The following is a 15,834-nucleotide window of genomic DNA, read 5'->3' on the forward strand; positions in this document are numbered from 1 at the left end:
AGAAGGCGACAACGGTCATTTCACAAACACAGAACAAGAAGACTGACGGTGATGTGTATTTGACCTGTTGTTTGCTAGTGGTTACCTGGACAGGTCGTTGAGCAGGCTGAGGACGTCCTGCAGAGCATCGTTCCCTGCTGCCTGGTTCCCACAGCACTCTGTGGCTCTGACCAGGTGGTTGGTCAGCAGGCTGGACACCTGCCGGGCCAGACCTGAGTGCACCGCATCTGTTGAACCACCTTAAGAGAGGGGGAGAGGGATTTCTGCAGTAGTAAGAATTATCGCACACTGTACTCTCTGTAGAAAACACAGATGTGAGGTTGCATCCTAAAGTCTGATTATCTATATTCAAAGGTCATGAAAATACCCATCTTTACTCTGGTTTCTGAATTATTGGCCTAAAATCTACTTTTGCCAAGCTTGCCTAACTTTAACCTCCAACTATTCTTCTGTGTTTTGTCCTCACTTTGTTAGTAGACCCTGAAGACATGAAGACAGCCTTTCATACCTTCCTCTTTAGCTAAAAGGCACAGCGCACTATCAAGACATTGGAAACGTCTGGGTGAAAATTATTCTCATAAGTTCTGCTTCAGCGTTGAGGTTCTCTTCATTTCTTGGAGTGGGCTACCCATTTCACAAGCTGATAAATTACCCCCCCCCCCCAAAAAAACGATCTTGCATACCTTCCACCTTCTCCCACTCAATGCAGCGGTTGGCAAGCACCTGGAAGGCAGCCCAGGCCATGGTGGCCACCTTCTGCTTCTTGGTCTGCTTCTCATTGGAGCTGCAGTCCCTCTGGCCACTCAGGCTGCACAGGCGGTCCATGAGCTGGACCAGACCACTGCGCACCAGGCACTGCTCCTCACTCCTACAGGAACACATGGGCAGACGTGTGGGGGTTTAGAGAATGGCAATTCTAGGAAGTCAGGCATTTTTGGGTGCCAGGAGAATGAGGTGAATTGTTTGTTCCTGATAAGAAACAAAGCCGTTTTCCAAGAGTAACACGAGGATTTCGGAAGATAGAGAATAATTGTCTTGCCTAGTATAGGGGATGGTGCAGAGCATGCCAATACTGTTGGAACAAGCGATGGGGAAGCGGGCACATAGTGACACTACAGACGTCATAGTCTCCCCAAAGGCCTCCTGCACCTGCTCCACCATTCCCCCACAGGTCAGCTCCTCGATCCTGCACAGAGGACACAGATACATTTAGAAAATTGAATTTCTCCTGCATTATACACTAAAATACATTTGGATATTGGACAGGGCTTTCAGAATATTTTTTAACTTATGTACAACGGTAGTCACTAACGGATTACAATCATCTCCATTTACAGTAGGGCGAAGCACGAAGGTCACAGTCTCTCACTATTTATTATAGCACTAGAACCATTAGCCGAAGCTATTAGGCTGCATCAGTCAAAGGGGTTACCATGGGAGGTTTGGAGAATAAACAACTGTTTTATGCAGACAATATATTACCATTAATGTCAGACCCGCCAACTCTCCATATTGCCTTTACTGGACCTAGTAAATACATTTTCATAGATAAAAGGTAATGCCCCTATCAAAACATTGTCTGAGAAGTGACCTCGTCAACTTGGGATTTCAATGGGTCCCTAAAAACCTAAAAGCTAAGAACTGGGATAATATACAAATGTCATTATGGGTTACGATACAGGTTACAAAGATGGTCATGGCTCTTAAACTCAATTACGTCATCAGCATGCTACCACTGTCCATGCCGGTCTGTACCTGTGGATTTAAAATTATTACTCCGCTTATTTGGGCCGGTAACACGGCCAGGATAAAACTAGTGAGATTACAGGCAAAGACTGAGGAGTGAGGATTAAAGATGCCCAACATGAAATTATATCAAGAAGCCTTTATAACTGCCCAAATAGGCTTTCTTTATTGAGACCTCTAAAAGGCCAATGTAGGTGGACATGGAAGACCTTAATGCCCCATTTGGAGCATCAGATTATTTGAGTCAACAAAAAGGTGGCACTACAGAATGACCCATACAAAAAAAATATATGGAGTCAGATTCATAAGAGGGGAAAAAAACGTCACCTTTCTTGACAAACTCTGCTTCGTTATAGAATAACCCTAAATTGAAAATAAGAGGACACATGGTTTTCTGGAAAGATTGGTATAGAAAGGGGATAAAGAACATTACGTGTCTATATCAAGAACCTCTTTTGAACAACTAAGGAACAAGTAGATTTTACAGAAACAAAACTTTTGGCGATATCTCCAGCTTAGAGATTGTATGTTAAAAGGATAGACAGAAAAACAACTAATTCCCTGTACATTCTAATATAAGTGTTAAGATAGAAATCCTCTGCAAATTACCACATACCACAGGAACTTGTAAGGGCCTAAAGGTTGTATGGGAAAAATACTTTGAAGTTACATTTTGAGAGGAGGAATGGAACAAAAAAGTACAACAGATGCTCCTCCCCGTGAGAGATGCCCAGTCCTAGCTGAATCTTCAATTTCATTCTTTAGAGTCTAAGACATTGGGGAAGGGAAAGGCGAAGCATGGCAAATGGAATTGTTTTAAGATTGTCATAATATGGGATCATTTAGCTATTTGATTTTGAGGACCCCTTTAGGTATATATTTTAGGGGGATCAAATATAGGTTTTGGCCTTCACTACGAAAGCCCATAGAAACGCATTGAATAACAAATGCGAAAAAAAAGACAGTAAAACACAATAATAATAATAATAATAATAAAAAGGTTGAAGTGATTGTCCTAAATCTACGAGATTTAGATATACACACACACACACACACAGTTGAAGTCGGAAGTTTACATACACGTTAGCCAAATACATTTCAACTCAGTTTCACAATTCCTGACATTTAATCCTAGTAAAAATTCCCTGTTTTAGGCCAGTTAGGATCACCACTTCATTTTAAGAATGTGAAATGTCAGAATAATAGTAGAGAGAATTATTTAGTTCAGCTGTTATTTCTTTCATCACATTGTCACTGTTGTCTTTCGGCCATTTTGCCACAACATTGGAAATAAGCTTGGGGTCATTGTCCATTTGGAAGACCCATTTGCTACCAAGCTTTAACTTCCTGACTGATGTCTTGAGATGCTGCTTCAATATATCCACATAATTTTTCTGCCTCGTGATGCCATCTATTTTGTGAAGTGCACCAGTCCTTACTGCAGCAAAGCACCCCCACAACAAGATGCTGCCACCCCCGTGCTTCAAGGTTGGGATGGTGTTCTTCGGCTTGCAAGCCTCCCGCTTTTTCCTCCAGACATAAATGGTCATTATGGCCAAATAGTTCTATTTTTGTTTCATCAGACCAGAGGACATTTCTCCAAAAAGTACGATCTCTGTCCCCATGTGCAGTTGCAAACCCAAGTCTGGCTTTTTTATGGCAGTTTTGGAGCAGTGGCTTCTTCCTTGCTCAGCGGCCTTTTAGGTTCTGTATATATAGGACTCATTTTACTGTGGATATAGATACTTTTGTAATTGTTTCCTCCAGCAACGTCACAAGGGCCTTTGCTGTTGTTCTGGAATTGATTTGCACTTTTCCCACCAAAGTATGTTCTTCTACAGAACATGTCTCCTTCCTGAGCTGTATGATGGCTGCGTGGTCCCATGGTGTTTGTACTTGCGTACTATTGTTTGTACAGATGAACGTGGTAACTTCAGGCATTTGGAACTTGCTCCCAAGGATGAACCAAACTTGTGGAGGTCAGACTTTTCTGAGGTCTAGGATGATTTCTTTGAATTTTCCCATGATGTCAAGCAAAGAGGCACTGAGTTTGAAGGTAGGCCTTGAAATACATCCACAGGTACACCTCCAATTGGAAGCTTCTAAAGCCATGGAATTTTCCAAGCTGTTTAAAGGCACAGTCAACTTAGTGTATGTAAACATCTGACCCACTGGAATTGTGATATAATCTGTCTGTAAACAATTGTTGGAAAAATTACTTGTGTCATGAGGAAGGAAAAGTATGTGCATGTAAACTTCTGACCCACAGGGAATGTGATGAAAGAAATAAAAGCTGAAATAAATCAATCATTCTCTCTCCTATTATTCTGACATTTCACATTCTTAAAATAAAGTGATGATCCTAACTGACCTAAAACAGGGAATTTGTACTAGGATTAAATGTCAGGAATTGTGAAAAACTGAGTTTAAATGTATTTGGCTAAGGTGTATGTAAACTTCCGACTTCAACTGTATATTAATGTCTGTCAAGTTATTGTTTAGTGTTAAATATAATTCAATCGCATTGTTATATTGTGAAAGGAAACAATAATTATAATTGTAAAATAAATTCTCCCAAATGTAAACATACCATGAAGATATATTAATGGTAGGTTTGTGTGAGAGTGTGTGTCCATGCCTTACCTGGGCCCTCCCTGCAGCACCATGGTAACAGGTCCCACCAGGTGAGTGACCCCACCTACCCTGACTGCGGCAGTGAGCAGCTCCCTCATGTGAACGAGGGCCTGCTTCCTCGTGCTGCCCCGCCTCCACCGTGTCTGAGCCGCAGACAGGAAACTGCTGCTGGACACCTGGAGGAGGCAGAACTAGGGTAAAATATGAATAGACTCAACTTCTCTAATTGTTTGGCACCAAAAACACAGAATTCAATGTGCGGTGACTGTGGCGGACGGCTACACTTACAGACTGGTCGGGCAAGGTCCCTATGAAAGCAAAGAGCTGCCCCAGCAGCACACTGTACGTTGGCTTGTCCCGGCTGTCCTCCATGGCTAGAGACTGCAGCAGGGTGAAGGAGCTGCTGCGGTGACTGGTGGGGTGGTGTCGCCTCCTGCAATAGAGGAGAATAACGTAGAGGGGTGAGTACTCTCTCCATCCATCATCAACTTAGTGTCGTTATGCTTGTGATACACTTTCTCTGTATCAAAGTGATTTTTGTGGACAGTGGAACCTTTGGCTGCTGTGTGGGAATTCCAGGTCCTGGTTGGCGATCATTTCCAGGTCGGAGGGCGCAGACATGCTGCGCAGGAAGACTGGCTGCTTCACCCCGGGAACCACCGTCTTAGTGTCTGACACAGACTTACAGGCTGCCACACGACAACAAAAAGACAGAATCAGTCACCTCTATCATACTACATCCAGGCAGCCAAAGTAAATCAGGAGAGGGGTACAGAGAAGCAGGTGTAAGCTAGGGAGGTGGAGTAGACTGGGGAGGTAGTTATGTGCGGCAGGGTAGCCTAGTGGTTAGAGCGTTGGACTAGTAACCGAAAGGTTGCAAGTTCGAATCCCCGAGCTGACAAGGTACAAATCTGTCGTTCTGCCCCTGAACAGGCAGTTAACCCACTGTTCCTAGGCCGTCATTGAAAATAAGAATTTGTTCTTAACTGACTTGCCTAGTAAAATAAAGGTAAAATAAAAAAAATAAAAAAATAAAAAATGTAAGGAAGTGTAAGCTGAGGGGTACCTGGCGTGCCAGCAGGCGTGGTGTTCAGGCTCCTGCAGTGAGGAGCGATGGTGACGTGGAGCAGCAGCTCTGTGCGGTTCATCAGGCTCTTCACCAGGGCTTTGGTTTTGGCCAGCGGCACACCACTCTTCAGGTGGACGGAGTTCACCTCCTGGAAGAACTTCTCCCTGTGGACAAACGTAGACCACAAACCAGAAGACAACGCGGAGGAAGAGATGTTAGTCTCAGCAGTCTTAACATCGGCATTGTCACGTGGCTCTTCTCCAATGTCTTACCTCAGTGTGAGGACAACATTTTCCAAATCACCCCAGTCCAGTGGGACCTCCTTTAGTGAACACAGCAATTCTAGTTCCTTCATTTTGTTCTGGGAAAACAAAAACTAATTATATTTGCTGAACAGTGTATAACTTTATGAGAATCGGAGGTGAAGGGATGTGTACCTCAAAGAAGTGATAGTCATGGAAGAAAGGAGCATTGTTCTCCAGCTTTCCCTGCTGAGCTTCCTCCACCTCGTTCTGCCACTTCTGCTCCAGCTCTGCTACACTCTGATGGATGGCAAAAAAACAAAGTTTATACACACACACGGAGAGGGAAAAGCAGACTATAATAGCCACTTGTGTACCTGCAGCTGGCGCTCCATGGCGTTGATCTTCTTGAAAGTCTCGGCCATGATCTTACAGAGCAGGTCGTACTCCTCAGCATGCTCCTCGCGGTACTGGAAGTTGACGAGCGACTGGAGAGCATCCACCAGCGTCAGGTGCTTTATCACACACGACACTATGACCTCCTCCATAACGTCTGGCCTGATCACCTCCCTGACACGGGCAAGTCAGAGAGAAAAGGGGGAGAGGATGGGCAGTAATGACTGGTTAAAATAGAATTGGAATGGCAGTTGAATATGTGGTATATATGGTCACCACTTCTTACTTGATGCTGGGACGAAACTGTGGTCGCCCCCTGCCGGACACCTCTCGTAGCCGGCTCATGATGCCTGGAGGCAGGCGGATGCGGGGCAGGTCAAAGTAGGCCCCAGGCATGAGGCCCGGGGGAGGGATGAGCACGTCAGAGGGGTAGGTGAACTCCCGGTCCTCCTCGATGGTGAGGGGTAGCGGAGAGGGACTGGGGGTTAGGGCTGGAGAGATTGCACCATTAGCTTCCACCTGCCATTGGCACCTGGAGGAAATGGATAGCATTTAGTCTCGGCTGTCCTGGTAACCGCTCTCTGCCACGGTGTCACCGGTGTTATTTTACTAGGGTGTTACTATTTAGTTGGTTATAGCTGTATATGACTGTGCTGCGACATTGCAGTGCATTCGTGCCATCTATAGTGTGTGCTCTGTATCATTCGCCATATATGCCGAGTCACCTTTGGAGCAGCTTGGAGCAGAGCAGGTCATGGCAGGCATCCTCCTCTCGGGTTACTTCAGGTCCGTTGTAGAGGATGCGGAGCATGGAGCAGGCCAGTACAGACAGACCCAACGCCAGGTCTGCCAGGAAGGGGAGACCCCCAGAGACATCCTCTGATGATTCCTGTAGCGGGAAAACAGAGACAGATCTACGTAACAATGTCTGGGTGTGTATGTCAAACATGGCAGCAACATACTGTATTCACAACAGTGCAGTGATCTAACTCCACAGCTGTGTGTACCTGTGCTCGGACAGTGCAGTGATCTAACTCCACAGCTGTGTGTACCTGCGCTCGGACAGTGCAGTGATCTAACTCCACAGCTGTGTGTACCTGCGCTCAGACAGTGCAGTGATCTAACTCCACAGCTGTGTGTACCTGCGCTCGGAGAGTGCAGTGATCTAACTCCACAGCTGTGTGTACCTGCGCTCGGACAGTGCAGTGATCTAACTCCACAGCTGTGTGTACCTGTGCTCGGACAGTGCAGTGATCTAACTCCACAGCTGTGTGTACCTGCGCTCGGACAGTGCAGTGATCTAACTCCACAGCTGTGTGTACCTGCGCTCAGACAGTGCAGTGATCTAACTCCACAGCTGTGTGTACCTGCGCTCGGAGAGTGCAGTGATCTAACTCCACAGCTGTGTGTACCTGCGCTCGGACAGTGCAGTGATCTAACTCCACAGCTGTGTGTACCTGCGCTCGGACAGTGCAGTGTTCTAACTCCACAGCTGTGTGTACCTGTGCTCGGACAGTGCAATGATCTAACTCCACAGCTGTGTGTACCTGCGCTCAGACAGTGCAGTGATCTAACTCCACAGCTGTGTGTACCTGCGCTCGGACAGTGCAGGAGAACCCCCACATGGCTTTGTCTGGGGTGTTGTGCTCACGCCCACTCCTCATCTCAAAGGAGAACGTCACTGTGTCCCCCTCCACCTTGACCAGGTCTTTGGGCCAACCTGTCCCTAGGACACTACGACTGCCATAGCCCAGAGTGTTGCCTCCATACTCGGTCACCTTGCGACTGTTAGTGTTGGGCCCGGCATACATCACCAACTGGAACATCAGCGAGAAAAGACCAAGTCAATATCTTCCTCATAGAGCTTTGCAATGATAAACTAGATTAGACATGTTATGACATAGCTTTAACATGGAACTGTGATGTGGGGTGGAGAGGTGCAGGGATTGGTCACCTTGTCGTAGTCGTACTGCGAGGAGCAGCGGGAGTCGAAGCGCAGGTAGAGGCAGCGTGCCCCTGGGATGTGTACAGTCTCTTTGAACTTATAGTTGTCTCGCACTGGGTGGACCGTCTCCACCGTCTTCCCAGCAGCCCACGGGGCAGGGATCTTCAGGCCTGTCAGGAAGCCTGGCTCCTCCCGCTCATCTAGGATTCTAAAGCTGGAGTAGGACAGAGGAAGTCAGTCAGTCATCAGGGAAAGAAACACAAACACACTTGGAAAACCAGGCTTAAGGTCCTGATAAATCTTGCCTACAGAGGACCGTGTGTACTCTTACCGGTCATCATCAGCAGCAGGCGCCTTTTGGCCCAGCGGCCCTCCTACCAGTGGAATGCTGTCAGTGAAGAGAGGAGACTGGGTCTTCAACAGCAGAGCAGTCTGGGAAATAATCAGGAGAAACCCATATTATCATCAACTTTCAATTAACAAGCACAACACGTCTACCCATCATCCACCACAGAAAGCAGAGACGACAGACAGACGTTCTAAACTAGAGAAGAATATCTACATTGAGGTGAGACCCCCTGTTTGTTTGAGAGCCCCCACCTGGCTGGTGTAGAGGACGAGCTGCACTAGCTGGGGCATGAGAGCGTCAGCCAGATTGAGTGTCTGCAGGTTGGGGTGCATCAGAGAGGTGAGCAGCACCGGCAGCAGGTGGCCCAGCATGGTGGCCTTGGTCATCTGCTCCAGGCCCTTCAGCCTGTGGACCGGAAGGAGAGAGGAAGAGGTGGGACGAGGAGGAGAGAGAAGTGGGATAAGAGGTATGTGGAAGAGAGTTCGAGGCAGACAGAGGGAAATGCATACAAGAGGAACATGCAGATACACAGACAAAAGGGGTAGGCATACAACACGTAAAATGACAGGTTGACAGGTAACAGGAAAAGCAATGGTAGAGGGGTGAGGGTCACCTGGTCTCTCGGTCAGTGATGTCACTGTTGATGAGAGTGGCGGTCACCTGCTGCAGGGTCTCCAGCACCTCGTCACAGCCCATCAGGATCTTGGTGGCCAGCGACAGGATGCTTGTCTGCAACTCCTGGGAACCACACACAGAGAAAAGGCAACGCTTCCGTAACAGTGCTAACTTTATTCTAACAGGAAAACGACCACACAACTAAACTTGTTTACAATCAACACTATAACAAAAGTTAAAAAAAAACAAGTTTAGGTGTTTGTAATAAAAAAAGGGCTTACTGTTGAACATGCTAAATACGGTGGCTATGCTGTCATGATTTAATATCCTTGCTCTATTGCTGCAGAAACTGAGGCACAAGACAGACACAGAGAGAGAGAGACACACACAGAAAGAGAGAGAGAGACAGAAAAAGAGACAGAAAAAAAGAGAAAAGAGAGACGCAGAAAAAAAGAGAGAGCGAGAGACAGAGAGAGCGAGAGACAGAGAGAGCGAGAGACAGAGAGAGCGAGAGACAGAGAGAGCGAGAGACAGAGAGAGCGAGAGACAGAGAGAGCGAGAGACAGAGAGAGCGAGAGACAGAGACAGAGAGAGACAGAGACAGAGAGAGCGAGAGACAGAGAGCGAGAGACAGAGAGAGCGAGAGACAGAGCGAGAGACAGAGAGACAGAGACAGAGCGAGAGACAGAGAGAGCGAGAGACAGAGAGAGCGAGAGACAGAGAGAGCGAGAGACAGAGAGAGCGAGAGACAGAGAGAGCGAGAGAGCGAGAGACAGAGAGACAGAGAGACAGAGAGAGCGAGAGACAGAGAGAGCGAGAGACAGAGAGAGCGAGAGACAGAGAGAGCGAGAGACAGAGAGAGCGAGAGACAGCGAGAGCGAGAGACAGCGAGAGACCGAGAGAGCGAGAGAGCGAGAGACAGAGAGAGCGAGAGACAGAGAGAGCGAGAGAGCGAGAGACAGAGAGAGCGAGAGACAGAGAGAGCGAGACAGAGAGAGCGAGAGACAGAGAGAGCGAGAGACAGAGAGAGCGAGAGACAGAGAGAGCGAGAGACAGAGAGAGCGAGAGACAGAGAGAGCGAGAGACAGAGAGAGCGAGAGACAGAGAGCGAGAGACAGAGAGAGCGAGAGACAGAGAGCGAGAGACAGAGAGAGCGAGAGACAGAGAGAGCGAGACAGAGAGAGCGAGACAGAGAGAGCGAGAGACAGAGAGAGCGAGAGACAGAGAGAGCGAGAGACAGAGAGAGCGAGAGACAGAGAGAGCGAGAGACAGAGAGAGCGAGAGACAGAGAGAGCGAGAGACAGAGAGAGCGAGAGACAGAGAGAGCGAGAGACAGAGAGAGCGAGAGACAGAGAGAGCGAGACAGAAAAAATGGAGAGACACATAAAAAAAATGGAGAGAGACATTAAAAAAAAGAGAGAGACACAGAAAGAGAGAGAGACACAGACAGAGAGAGAGAGACAGAAGGCTAGAGGTCATGATCAGATGAGCTTCTGCTTTTTTCAGCATTTTCTTAAAAAAAGATAGATTTAGATAAACTTGGATTTTTTGTCAGGAACATACAGTGCCTTGCGAAAGTATTCGGCCCCCTTGAACTTTGCGACCTTTTGCCACATTTCAGGCTTCAAACATAAAGATATAAAACTGTATTTTTTTGTGAAGAATCACAATCATGAAGTGGAACAACATGAAGTGGAACAACATTTATTGGATATTTCAAACTTTTTTAACAAATCAAAAATTGAAAAATTGGGCGTGCAAAATTATTCAGCCCCTTTAAGTTAATACTTTGTAGCGCCACCTTTTGCTGCGATTACAGCTGTAAGTCGCTTGGGGTGTCTCTATCAGTTTTGCACCTCGAGAGACTGAAATTTTGTCCCATTCCTCCTTGCAAAACAGCTCGAGCTCAGTGAGGTTAGATGGAGAGCATTTGTGAACAGCAGTTTTCAGTTCTTTCCACAGATTCTCGATTGGATTCAGGTCTGGACTTTGACTTGGCCATTCTAACACCTGGATATGTTTATTTTTGAACCATTCCATTGTAGATTTTGCTTTATGTTTTGGATCATTGTCTTGTTGGAAGACAAACCTCCGTCCCAGTCTCAGGTCTTTTGCAGACTCCATCAGGTTTTCTTCCAGAATGGTCCTGTATTTGGCTCCATCCATCTTCCCATCAATTTTAACCATCTTCCCTGTCCCTGCTGAAGAAAAGCAGGCCCAAACCATGATGCTGCCACCACCATGTTTGACAGTGGGGATGGTGTGTTCAGGGTGATGAGCTGTGTTGCTTTTACGCCAAACATAACGTTTTGCATTGTTGCCAAATAGTTCAATTTTGGTTTCATCTGACCAGAGCACCTTCTTCCACATGTTTGGTGTGTCTCCCAGGTGGCTTGTGGCAAACTTTAAACGACACTTTTTATGGATATCTTTAAGAAATGGCTTTCTTCTTGCCACTCTTCCATAAAGGCCAGATTTGTGCAATATACGACTGATTGTTGTCCTATGGACAGAGTCTCCCACCTCAGCTGTAGATCTCTGCAGTTCACCCAGAGTGATCATGGGCCTCTTGGCTGCATCTCTGATCAGTCTTCTCCTTGTATGAGCTGAAAGTTGAGGGACGGCCAGGTCTTGGTAGATTTGCAGTGGTCTGATACTCCTTCCATTTCAATATTATCGCTTGCACAGTGCTCCTTGGGATGTTTAAAGCATGGGAAATATTTTTGTATCCAAATCCGGCTTTAAACTTCTTCACAACAGTATCTCGGACCTGCCTGGTGTGTTCCTTGTTCTTCATGATGCTCTCTGCGCTTTTAACGGACCTCTGAGACTATCACAGTGCAGGTGCATTTATATGGAGACTTGATTACACACAGGTGGATTGTATTTATCATCATTAGTCATTTAGGTCAACATTGGATCATTCAGAGATCCTCACTGAACTTCTGGAGAGAGTTTGCTGCACTGAAAGTAAAGGGGCTGAATAATTTTGCAGGCCCAATTTTTCAGTTTTTGATTTGTTAAAAAAGTTTGAAATATCCAATAAATGTCGTTCTACTTCATGATTGTGTCCCACTTGTTGTTGATTCTTCACAAAAAAATACAGTTTTATATCTTTATGTTTGAAGCCTGAAATGTGGCAAAAGGTCGCAAAGTTCAAGGGGGCCGAATACTTTCGCAAAGCACTGTATACAGGATGCTACCCTCTACACCATAACCTTCACTCCAAATCAAAACTCAAAACCTACAACCTGATTTGGGATGGAATTACATAATCACCTGGAAGGTTTTCAACTACCAAGGATTATTATTATATACAGCAAATTCTCTGGAAAACAACAGAAACCTGAAAACACCATCCAACCTGGAACTGAGTGAGTAATGTTTAGTCTGAAACTATATTTTATTTCCAAAAGCCAAGAAGAAAAATACCCTACATTACTTTATAAGGACTGAACGCTAACATAATTCTGCCAATTCTGCCTTGATACAGTTTCAATTAGCACTGACGTGAGAGGTGTCAAAGCCCTTTAGCCCAACAATGGCAGGAGAGTCAAATAGTCTACTCCAACCAAATGGAGAGGCCTTAGAAGCTGCCTCCTGCTGTTCAGATGTAATTAAAATACAGTACTCTGTGTATGTAAAGAATGATAAGGCAAGAAAAGATTACAAAATGCTCCTTATGGAAAATCAAGACACACTTTTGGGAACATCAGCAACCTTATCTTCCACACAAACCATCCCCTGGCACGGCACAGCCCTATATTAGCACACTACCGCTTTGTTAAGAGAGGGGGTGTTAATGAGGGGTGGAAACTCAGGATACTTGACAACGAGGACTCTGAGTCCACTAATATAAATCTCTGTAAGTCTGGAACAGTAATGGTACAGTGTAACCCCAAACAGTTTCAGCTGGACTTTCACCTAATCAAAAAATTTGCCCAGCAGGTGAAGCTCTACCTTGAGAAAGATACCCCCACCCCGAGAGGGTCAGACCAGACCTCTTCATTACATAACCCCACAGACGAGCGACCACCAGCGAAAAGTCAACCTCCCAGCACAGAGTACTACCCTCTCATTGAAATGAAGGATACATTTACCCAGCTGGAGGTAAGGCAGGTGGAGCTGGAACAGCAGGTGATTACACTCCAGACAGCACAGACCCAGACAACAGTCCAGCACAACAACACTCTCTTAACCAGACCCGGAGAGCTGGAGGTAGAGAGATACATATCTGCACTCAGGACAATTGTGAGACAACTTCAACAGGAGAAAGAGCAGGAGTAGAACAGAGCACTAGAGGAGAGGATCAAATCGCTGGAGGAGAGGTTGAGGGGGATGGCGTGTGACAGAGAACAATCCACTAGAGAGGTGGCCACCCCCCGCAGAGAAGCCAGCAGAACAGCCCACCTCAGCACCCGACAAAAGTCTCGACACCACAGCAGAACAGTCCACACCAGACACTGACCAGAGTCGACATCACAGCAGAACAGACAAATGAAGAACCCCAAGCCGAGCAGCTCTCACCCCCTCTGAGCATTTCCTCCCCCATATGCCCCCCTAGGCACAACTATGACAACATAACCAATAAAAACGGGTCACAACTCCTGCAGCTCTGTCGCACGCTGGGTGTGTGCATAGTCAATGGTAGGCTTCGAGGGGACTCCTATGGTAGGTAAACCAAAAGCTAATCTCTTGGCAGTAGTACTGTAGACTACTTTATCACTGACCAGAGTCTCTAAGAGCGTTCAGTCAGCCCACTGACACCCCTATCAGACCACAGCAAAATCACAGTCTACTTGAACAGAGCAATACTCAATCATGAGGCATCAAAGCCAAAGGAACTGACTAACATTAAGAAATGCTATAGATGGAAGGAATGCAGTTTGGAAACCTACCAAAAAACAATTAGGCAACAACAAATTCAATCCCTTTTGGACTATTTCCTGGGTAAAACGTTCCACTGTAATAGTGAAGGTGTAAACTTGGCATTAGAAAATCTTAACAGTATATTTGACCTCTCAGCTTCCCTATCAAAACTAAAAATATCAAATAGAAAACTGAAGAAAATGAACAACAATGACAAATGGTTTGATGAAGAATACAAAAATCTAAGAAAGAAATTGAGAGACCTATCCAACCAAAAAAAGAGACTATGGTGAATCACTAAAACAATACAGAAATACACTGGAAAAAGAAGGAACAGCACGTCAGAAATCAGCTCAATGTAATTGAAGAATCCATAGACTAACCACTTCTGGGAAAATTGGAAAACACTAAACAAACAACACGAAGAATTATCTATCCAAAATGGAGATGTATGGGGTAAACCACTTCTCCAATCTTTTTGGATGTATAACAAAGAATAAAGAGCAAAAACATATACAGGATCAAATACCAATCTTAGAATCAACTATTAAAGACTACCAGAACCCACTGGATTATCCAATTACCTTGAATGAGCTACAGGACAAAATAAAAACCCTCCAACCCAAAAAGGCATGTGGTGTTGATGGTATCCTTGATGAAATAATCAAATACATAGACAACAAATTCCAATTGGCTATACTAAAACTCTTCAACATCATCCTTAGTTCTGGCATCTTCCCCAATATTTGGAACCAAGGACTGATCACCCCAATCCACAAAAGTGGAGACAAATTTGACCCCACTAACTATATGCGACAACAGCAACCTTGAGAAAATCCTCTGCATTATCATTAACAGCAGACTCGTACATTTCATCAATGAAAACAATGCACTGAGCAAATGTCAAATTGGCTTTTTACCAAATTACCATACAACAGACCATGTATTCACCCTACACACCCTAATTGACAACCAAACAATGGCAAAGTATTCTCATACTTTGTTGATTTCAAAAAAGCCTTCGACTCAATTTGGCATGAGGGTCTGCTATACAAATTGATGGAAAGTGGTGTTGGGGTAAAACATACGACATTATAAAATCCCATGTACACAAACAACAAACACACATTTCTTCCCACAGGGCCGTGGGGTGAGACAGGGATGAAGCTTAAGCCCCACCCTCTTGAACATATATATCAATGAATTGGCACGGGCACTGGAAAAGTCTGCAGCACCCGGCTTCACCCTACTAGAATCTGAAGTTAATGTCTACTGTTTGCTGATGATCTGGTGCATCTGTCACCAACCAAGGAGGGCCAACAGCAGCACCTAGATATTCTGCACAGATTCTGCCAGACCTGGGCCCTGACAGTAAATCTCAGTAAGACCAAAATAATGGTGTTCCAAAAAAGGTCCAGTCGCCAGGACAACAAATACAAATTCCATCTAGACACCATTGACCTAGAGCACACAAAAAACTATACATATCTTGGCCTAAACATCAGCGCCACAGGTAACTTCCACAAAGCTGTGAACGATCTGAGAGACAAGGCAAGAAGGGCATTCTATGCCATCAAAAGGAACATAAAATTCAACATACCAATTAGGATCTGGCTAAAAAGACTTGAATCAGTCAGAGCCCATTGCCCTTTATGGTTGTGAGGTCTGGGGTCCACTCACCAACCAAGACTTCACTAAATGGGACAAACACCAAATTGAGACTCTGCATGCAGAATTCTGCAAAAATTTCCTCCGTGTACAACGTAGAACAACAAATAATGCACGCAGAGCAGAATTAGGTCGATACCAACTAATTATCAAAATCCAGAAAAGAGCCGTTAAATTCTACAACCACTTAAAAGGAAGCGATTCCCAAACCTTCCATAACAAAGCCATCACCTACAGAGAGATAAACCTGGAGAAGAGTCTGGTCCTGGGGCTCTGTTCACAAACACACCCCACAGAGCCC

The 15,834-nt window shown here is 45.5% G+C and overlaps 1 protein-coding gene across 2 annotated transcripts in view; it reads right to left on the reverse strand.

Moving 5' to 3' along the window:
- LOC115111617 (probable E3 ubiquitin-protein ligase HECTD4) overlaps positions 1-15,834 on the reverse strand; it is a 68,130-nt gene that overhangs the window by 33,106 nt on the left and 19,190 nt on the right. For both annotated transcript variants that reach the window (XM_029637863.2, XM_029637862.2), the window contains exons 18-34: positions 8,995-9,119; positions 8,633-8,786; positions 8,364-8,464; positions 8,042-8,246; positions 7,680-7,904; positions 6,813-6,976; positions 6,374-6,619; positions 6,069-6,261; positions 5,887-5,991; positions 5,722-5,810; positions 5,447-5,613; positions 4,934-5,069; positions 4,669-4,813; positions 4,390-4,556; positions 1,040-1,186; positions 684-868; positions 86-239 (exon numbers count right to left, since the gene is read on the reverse strand). In XM_029637863.2, the coding sequence (XP_029493723.2) occupies positions 86-239; positions 684-868; positions 1,040-1,186; positions 4,390-4,556; positions 4,669-4,813; positions 4,934-5,069; positions 5,447-5,613; positions 5,722-5,810; positions 5,887-5,991; positions 6,069-6,261; positions 6,374-6,619; positions 6,813-6,976; positions 7,680-7,904; positions 8,042-8,246; positions 8,364-8,464; positions 8,633-8,786; positions 8,995-9,119 (2,708 nt within the window). The remainder of the gene's footprint in view (positions 1-85; positions 240-683; positions 869-1,039; positions 1,187-4,389; positions 4,557-4,668; positions 4,814-4,933; positions 5,070-5,446; positions 5,614-5,721; positions 5,811-5,886; positions 5,992-6,068; positions 6,262-6,373; positions 6,620-6,812; positions 6,977-7,679; positions 7,905-8,041; positions 8,247-8,363; positions 8,465-8,632; positions 8,787-8,994; positions 9,120-15,834) is intronic.

Source organism: Oncorhynchus nerka, linkage group LG27 (assembly GCF_034236695.1).
Source record: "Oncorhynchus nerka isolate Pitt River linkage group LG27, Oner_Uvic_2.0, whole genome shotgun sequence".
Classification (NCBI taxonomy): domain Eukaryota; kingdom Metazoa; phylum Chordata; class Actinopteri; order Salmoniformes; family Salmonidae; genus Oncorhynchus; species Oncorhynchus nerka.